The 8,653-nt window shown below is 39.1% G+C and overlaps 1 protein-coding gene across 1 annotated transcript; it reads left to right on the forward strand.

Annotated features, from left to right (window-relative positions):
• Nucleotides 1-545: 545 nt before the first annotated feature.
• LOC107100549 (amphoterin-induced protein 2-like) lies at nt 546-8,100 on the forward strand. The gene is made up of 2 exons (XM_015399073.1): nt 546-756; nt 3,672-8,100. The coding sequence occupies exon 2, from the start codon at nt 3,761-3,763 to the stop codon at nt 5,273-5,275; it is 1,515 nt and encodes a 504-aa protein (XP_015254559.1). The 5' UTR covers nt 546-756; nt 3,672-3,760; the 3' UTR covers nt 5,276-8,100.
• Nucleotides 8,101-8,653: the final 553 nt, after the last annotated feature.

Below are 8,653 nucleotides of genomic sequence, written 5' to 3' on the forward strand. Positions count from 1 at the left end.
GATGGATGGATGGATGGATGGATTTATCTCCTCTTTTTTCATCTTTTCTCCTTTTTTCCTTTCCTGTTCTACTTACATGGCAGTGTCCATATAATTTGTAATACTCCCTGCATGAATTATAATAAATCTATTTATATGAATAAATCAAGAGGAACACTATGGCCATAGCCATACTGCTCCACTTGTGAAAGTAAAATCTGTTGGGCAATTATTCTTATTGCCACATTGCCAGACAGGACACTGTTAAAAAATAAATAAATAAAGTACAGTTACTGCTAATTATTTGTTTGTATATTTATAGTTCTCATTAATTAAACACTGCCAGAGCAACATGCATGCTATGGATGTTTTTTCCGACCTTTTCCCCAACACTACATTCCCTACATATCCCCGTGGTGCTGATGTTGCTCTGTGTGCGCCTTCTACCACTCCTCCTCATTCACACCTCTCCTTCCTCTCTTGGGTCCTCTGCGCATCGCTTGGTGTGAGCTCCGTGTTTACGCACAGGACTGAAGGACCCCTCCCTCCCTGTCTCTCTCCCTTCCTCACCGAGATGCCATCCGACCTGCAGGTGAGGCGCTCAGCAGCGCTTTCTCTGTCCCTCCTTCCTGCAGAGCAGATCATCAGGGCGGCTGGAAGCGACGCGCTTCGCTCCGCAGAGTGAAGTTTCCTCCAGGATTGTTGGATTGAGGAACGACTGAGCGCCTGGAAAGTAACGCGATCTGGAGTCCTGGGAGAGGCAACAGTGTGGATGAGGTTTGTTTTTTTTGTCATGCGTGTGGTTTAGGCTCATCGCAAAGCAGTTACATGGTGTTCCACTTTGTGGAAATTGGCAAAAAATGGTTACTTTATATGTTCAGAAATATAGGATCAAAGGGAATTAATCTAAGCCAAATGATTGTACATTATTTATTAGATCAGTATAACCTTGAAGCTCAGAACTGTTCTTTTTTAAATCACTGCAACTAATAATAATAAAATGTAAAAGATTAGAAATGCTTAAAAAAAAACGATGTTTGGCTTATAGCTGACAATTTTACAACTGCGGTGTCGAAATAACTAGATTTTAATATTTTTATGCTATTAAAACTGGAGATTTTATACTATGTTGCAAAATGTAAAGTTTTGGATGAAGCATGTCAAGAATAGGAACTGATCTACTGATTAAGGGTGTTTTAAGGGGTTACACTATAAAAATCATTTTGGTGTTTATTAAATATTAGCCATTTAACTTGTTAAAGCAGTGCAATATTGGTTATTTTCAACCAATGGTTACTACAGTATTTTTGCAGTAATGAATCGTACTTGAAGATTTTAAACACCTGTTGGCTGTTAAGCCCCACTCACACCTTGACGATTTAGACCAGTGTATGCCTGAATGTATGTAAGAAAAATCTGGCAAAAACGCCTGCAAGTTATGGGTCAGTTTTGTATAAGTTATGAGCACACTAAACCATGCTGGAACATGTTGACATACAGCAAGTATGCCAGCATATGCTCATATGTGGGCCATAGGTCACAGGTAATTTATCTGATTATTGACAAACGTTTAGAATCAGTTACTCATAAGTTGTCCCGTCTAGCTTGTCCAAAAAACTTGTGAGTAACTTGTGCATAACTGATGTGTAATTTATCAAGAACTTATTTCCAACGCATATCAGCATATTTGTTTCAGATGAACGTGTTTCTTACAGCTATCGCATAATGGTATATTGGTAGCATTTTGGTATAAAAGGGGATTCACAGGAGTAAACAGTTCTCCTGCAGACTTCATCCCCATCATAGGGTGAGCAAGAGGGTGATTGTGATGGATCCTCCCTGCACCCACGGCCACAACCACCAAACTTCCTAGCAGACATGACGGCGAGTCTGGTGCGATTGCAAACCTTCTTTCTTTCTTTCTTTTTATTTATTCATTCTTTTTTTGTTTTTTGGTGGGCGGTAAACAGCCGCTAGGTTAGTACCACAATCAAGGAAATCTTTTTATGCAGCCTGGGCATTGCTGCCCCCTTCAGGACACTAACTTGTGAAAATTCATGGACATTACGCTGCTATGCATTATGCATAAGTTAGGCTGTTGTTGGACATAAGTTTTGGACTCATTATGAATACTATATACACACGCCCAACATTGAAAAAATACATAAAAAGTTCAGCGTGTTCTAGCATTTTAGAAGATAGTCGCTCCTGTATGCTTATTATGATTGCCAAATGTATTTGTTTATAGGCACTGGGTTATGTCTTATAAATTATATGATATCATCTTAGCCAAAGTAAGAAATCCACCATAAGAGATGACAAAATGTCTAAGCAAGACCTTACGTTTGTATCCAACTTTACCTGCAGCACTAACGCTGGGGTGCCGCACATATCTCTGTGATTGGTGTGCACATGGGGGAGTACCCCACATAACCAGTGGAAAGAGGAAATGGCTCAGACTGCACCAGTTTGGTTTTTCAAAGTTTTAGGCTCATAAAATTAAAGGCATGAAGAAGAACCCAGTTTTTCACCTTTTTGTAAAGGATATAAAACTGCAATTCATTAACTCTGAGTGTTTCATGGCAAGTTACAAAACTTCGGATGTGCACTGCCACGCACTACTTCATTGTGTTATCCCAAAGCATGGTGGCAGGATGGCACAAATGCATCATTGTTGCAGCCCAACTATGTGTTGCATTTATGTTTTTAAATTTGGTTGGAATGGAAATATTTTTTAGAAGTTATACAAGTACTAGTCAGAAATTCAAATATTTTTCTTTTAGTCAAATCTTTATAATCTATTAAATTCATAAGACAAATTTATTTGGTCAAGATCTGAGTTTGTCTCATATTTGTGAATATAAATATATAAAACACAAACACATTTAGATTGAGATATCATCATTATGCGATTTAAGTTATTACCTTGAACTTTAACATACTTTTCTAATGGCTCTACCACATAATTCAGTGCAATGACTGCCCTATATGAAAATTGATTTTGTTGGATTTTAACATAAAACATTAAAATAATTCAAGTCATTAATGTGTAGAATTATTTATCCAAAATTTATTTAAGCTGCAATTCATACCCATGTATTAATGTACTGTATGTTTACATACTAAGAAACTTAGTTATTCTAGGGGATTTAACATATCATGTTCAATGAAGGTAATTTTGGAGGTATAAGGCTGTTATTACTGGCTTTGCAACTTAATTGTTGAGGAATATTACCTTTTTTACCCTCTGGGGTTCTGGTTGATAATTTCAAAAGATACATGCATTCATATTTCAAATATGTAAGGAAAATGAAATGCTAGTGAAAATGAAATGCAAAAATATAGGGGAAAAATGTTAAAAGGATAATGTAAGGGTATCATGGATGTATAGGTGGAAAATTGGAGGGATGATTCAAACATGGATCAGGTTACACTTGTCCTAGCAGTCACCACCAGTTGTCATGTGTTGCTGAGGCCAGCCACTATCAGAAATGTGGATTACAGTGTATTTTTAGAACTGCTCACAAAAGCCTGTTGTGTTATTGTTATATTCTGCTTAATAATTAAGACATATTTAGGCACAATGTTTTACAAAAAAAAATGTTAATAGATGATAAGAAATTATACAGAGTAATGGGTAGAAAACAATCCCTCTGATTCATCTTTTTTCTTTTCTCGTTTCCATTTCTCAGGTTTGCAGCTTGTTATCTGAGACCTCTAAACCTGACATGTGTGCACAGAGTGAGATGGTAACCTGAGTCTCGTCCCTGGGGTATCCAGTATGCATGCTGTTGCGTCACAGCTTTTAGGCAAGACCAAAGTTGGAGCCAGCTGTTGCAACCCGGCTGTTGCAGCCATGTTGCTCATGCTGTGTATTGGCTTCATTCCCACAGTGGCCCCTTGCCCAATACATTGCCTTTGTGCCAGTGATATAATTTCCTGCAGTGGAAGCAACCTGTCTGCTTTACCCTCTGATCTTCCTAGCTATGCCACAAGGCTGGACGTTAGCCACAACATGCTGAGAGCTGTGTCAGTAGACTGGGTCTCTCAACCATTTCACCGGCTCACCACGCTGGTTCTCAGCTGGAACTCTATAAGCCAAATCGAGGTGTCTGCCTTCACTGCAACACCACATCTCCTCTACTTGGATCTTTCAGCTAACCAACTGAGAGTCCTGAACTCATCCATCTTCAGCGGGCTGTCAGAACTCAAAGAGCTGCTACTGATTGGAAACCAGCTAACCCAAATAAAGCCAGAAGCCTTTAGTGGTGTCATTGCCCTGCAGAGAATCTACCTTTCTGCAAACAGACTAACTACCTTTCCCCTGGAACTTTTTGAAGACCCAAAAGGACCGCAAAATCTGACCTTCCTGGACTTGTCATACAACAAATTGTCCAAGTTACCTGTTCAGAGCCTGTTATCTGTCAGCCGCCATGCAGGAATATATTTACAGGAAAATCCTCTCCTCTGTGACTGTGCTTTGATTGCCTTGCTTGAATACTGGCTGTGGAAACAGTATCACCCTTTAGTGGATTTTCAAGACGAATATGCATGTAGAGGTACCGCAGTTCGAGAGGTTAATTGTACATATCAGGGTTTGTCAGAAATACCCGTTAAGGCACAAAGCTATCAAGTACAGCCTGGTGATTGGCTAAGAGTACCCTGTCTTGCGTCAGATTTTCCTGTTCAGGATGGTTTGGTAGTCTTTTGGGTTACCCCAAGTACAATACTGAATTCATCTGTAAGTGACCCGGTTGCTCACCTGTCAGTTCTAGCCAATGGCACACTTGAATTCAAGGGGGCGTTAGTGGAAGACTCTGGCATATATGAGTGCGTGGTGGCAAGAGGGAGCTACTATGAAGCGGGCGAATCTCTTGAGGTTAGAGTGATGGTCGGAAACTCAAGCATCTCCTCCACCACAGGCTTGGCTCGTCGCAGCAGCGGAGAACATTTCAACACAGCCTTTACCACCCTCGCTTCATGTGTTATAAGCATCATACTGGTACTGCTGTACCTCTACCTCACTCCCTGTCAGTGTCGAGAAAGTAGAGGCGGTGGCTCCGGCTGTGGTGCTCGGGCTATCATTCTCTGTTCAGACCCAAGGGAGGTGGAGTCGGGACAAAGGCGTACTAACGGAAAGAGGGTCGCATTCTTAGAACCTCAGGCTGAAGACTCAGATATTAGTGTCCCAAAAACACCAGTGATGACATTGGACCATGTTTCCACTGAGGGAATTCTCAAAAATGGAAGTAGGACAGTGGGACACACCCTCGCAGACCCTGCTCACGTGGCATAGTAAAGGAAAATAACATTATGCAAAGATCTGTCCCTTTACAGTCTTATTTGTAAGCTTTTTTTCATTGTGGAAAAAAATCTATTTGATGTAAAGTATTGTTCTAGTGATCCATTCTGGGTAGGAGAATCTTGTCTGAAACGCAGTCCTTTAATAGAGTCGAATGTAAATTATGTCTCATCTCTGTGTGGTATGTGTTTTATATTCAGAGTTCATATGGAAATTTCCCTGTTATCTCAGAGATTCATCCCTGCATGGATCACAGAGATCATAGAAACGTAGGAGGGCTCTTTGAATTGGGCCAAAAGGGATATTTTCACACCTGACTGTTGAGCTGAGTTGGAGTACTCTGTTATTCGTCTACAGTGTCCAGCATATGTTGTAGATAAAATCAGTTTGTCTGTTTTTCTTAACAAGTCATCTGATGGAACAAAGCAAAACATATATTCCTGATGATCAATTTTTTATATCTGACAATGACAACCTGTCGTTTTGACTTAATCAATGTATAAGACATTTTTGGACATTTTTTCAAATGATCGTTTCATTTAATGAGGGAAGATACTATCAAACTCAGCCAGTCTACAGACCTGTGGGGAATACAGATCCCATTTTGAATAAAAATGTATTAAGTTATTTCTTTAGAATTAATGTCCTAAAACAATCAGAGCTCAGAATAAAGAATTAAATTCAAATCTGTTCTCTAATGTGTTAAATACATTAGGGTCATTATGTTATGTAGGTATGAATTACTTTTAAAATAAAATAAATAATATAATGACTAGGAAACCCCTTTATGTATGTTGAGGCCATCATACTCGGTTATCTGAAGCATTTAAGGGTGGCTAAAAAAGCAAAACTGCTATGGAACTGTTTTTTTAAAGCTCAGGATATATGAGATAATTTAACTCAATAGGAATTTCACTTTGGCTCAGAATAACACATAAAGCATTACATTTTTTATTTTCCATTTTAATGAGCCAATGACTCTTACATGACAAGTTCACTGTTAAAAAATGTGGAGTTTGAAATTTTTAAAAGTGATGTGGGACTGTGATGCATGCATTGCAGAGAAACATGAGAGACAGTAAAACTTAGGAGGGAAGCTTTTTTTTAAGTGTGCATTTGTTCTTGAATAGTGCCTTTTTAAAGAAACTCTATTATAGTAGAGAGACCAATTTAAGACATATGGTTCTGCAGATATGGGTTGTGTCTAGTCAATGTCATTACCACACTGTATTTAAGCTCTGTGTTAACTTAGGCCCATTTTGTAGGGCTAGTCATCCAGCCTGTGTAAAATCACAATACGGACTCACTCCCAACTCATTAATGCTAATGCTTAGGCAAGACGTCATGTCAGATACTCAGGCAACGGGGGTACCCTTCTCGTCATTTTTTGACACGTTGTGTGCATAACGGTTTGTGGCATTAATTGCAAAGTAAAAAGCAGCACTAACCCCTTCATTACCCTAACCACTAAACCTTAATGAACACTAGTATACATGCAGCAATAACATTTTAGGCTAAAAAAATTTTAAAAATTTGTCACAGCTCATGTGCGTGTCATTTGATAAAATGTCCGCAATGTGTCATTTACCCTGGGTGTCAATATATGATGAGAGAGGGGTACCCCGTTTGTGTCAGTGTAATGTGCAGGGGGCTTTTACCAAGTGATGGTAGTTAGATTCCTTATAGTACCCTGGTGCACTTCTTGGCAATGATGCAGGGATGTAGAGCACTGATCTCTTGTTTAGTTCAGGTTCCTGATCAAGGTATTTTAAAAGACTGATATCAGAAATCCTAATTCAACTCAACTTATGCTATTTATTGTGTATTGCCTGGGATGTCACCAGGTGCCCAATGTTTATTCTGGGTTGTCTGCATTATTTTGCTGGTCCAACTAGTGGTTTATTTCAAACAAGTTTTATTTTCCAGCAGCTCCAGATATAAATGAATTCATTTCAGTTCAAAAATACTTTATTAATCTTAAAGGGAAATGAATGGTTGCATAAAGAACAGCTGAAATAAACATTCAATACAAAATCAATTAACTGAAATATGTTAAGAGCCAAACTAAAAGATTATCAAAAAGTGAACACGCTGAACATACTGTTTAGCAATAAACAAAAAGCACCAGAAGTCGAATGTAATTATATTTTTAGTGAAGAGATGCTGTCATGCTCATTGCTCTGTTGCAGTTTGCTCATTAGCCCTTTGCTTTTCTTGGACTTGTCTGTTTTTGTCTGTCTTCCCATATCACACCTTATGTAAACACCAGCATGTTGTGCTGCTACAAAAACAGTCTCTTTGAAACTGCTAATCCATTTGAAGTTATGTGAATTAAATGAACCATCATAGCCAAGGCTTTGCCTTGTTGATTTATTTCCGATTAAATGTCAATCCCTTTATTGTCCAACAATTGGGAAATTCACTCTCTGTATTTTGAGCCATTCCCTTGGGGAGCAGTGGGCTGCCATTGTTAACCCAGGGGTTAAGGGTTTTGCTCAGGAACCCAGAAGGCTGTGGGGATCAAACCAGTTACAACCTTCTAACAGCACAAGCGCACTGCTCTAACCCACTAGGCCAACACTCCTCATTAGAGCCATTGAATGAAACCTCTCAGTCTGACTGTTCACACTTATTCGAGGTGTTGATTGTTGGTTTGGCTTTTTCATGTCTCTTTTCTAATTTTTTGGTCCACCAGTGTCCATTATTATTAGTTTAGTAACTGAGTTTATTATAATGCAACAGCGAGACTTATCGCATTTTCTGGGCTATTGATCGCACCTCAATATAAGCCAGGCTCGCAAAACCCCCCAAAACTGGAAACACATTATAACACACTATATTTTAGTACCTTCAGTACCTTTGGGAAAGGAAAACCTCATTTAGGTATTTTTAACAAAATAAAATCTAATCGACCCGGAAATATATCTGGATGCGCATGCTTTAATGACAATTTGTTGACCTCTTATTCGCAGAACGGATCGTGCTTCCAGGACGGATCATGTAGTGACAGCTTCTACTGAAAGATGGGGCTTTGACAGCTCTTTTTTTCAGCTCTGCAGGAGTCGAGCCCAGTCTCCTCATTGGTTCGGCAGCTTTAATGCGGCAAATAAATGTCAAAATGTGTGAATTTGTGACATTTGTTCGCCGTCGTGCCTGCTGCTTGCATGTTCTTTTGCTAAATGAAAATTAGCCCCAGAGCCTAACATCTTAAAAGCTGCATGGTTCAAAGCGACGGAAAAAAGTAGCAGCTTTTTGACAGGAAAATACGGTAAATTAAGGTTTGGACAAGTGCATTTACATAATCTATCAGATAAGCAGAGATGGCAAAAGTACTCACTTTCCGTACTTGAGTAAAAGTACAGATATTTGTGT

The sequence above is a fragment of the Cyprinodon variegatus genome, unplaced genomic scaffold (genome assembly GCF_000732505.1).
Source record: "Cyprinodon variegatus isolate N-32 unplaced genomic scaffold, C_variegatus-1.0 Scaffold986, whole genome shotgun sequence".
NCBI lineage: Eukaryota > Metazoa > Chordata > Actinopteri > Cyprinodontiformes > Cyprinodontidae > Cyprinodon > Cyprinodon variegatus.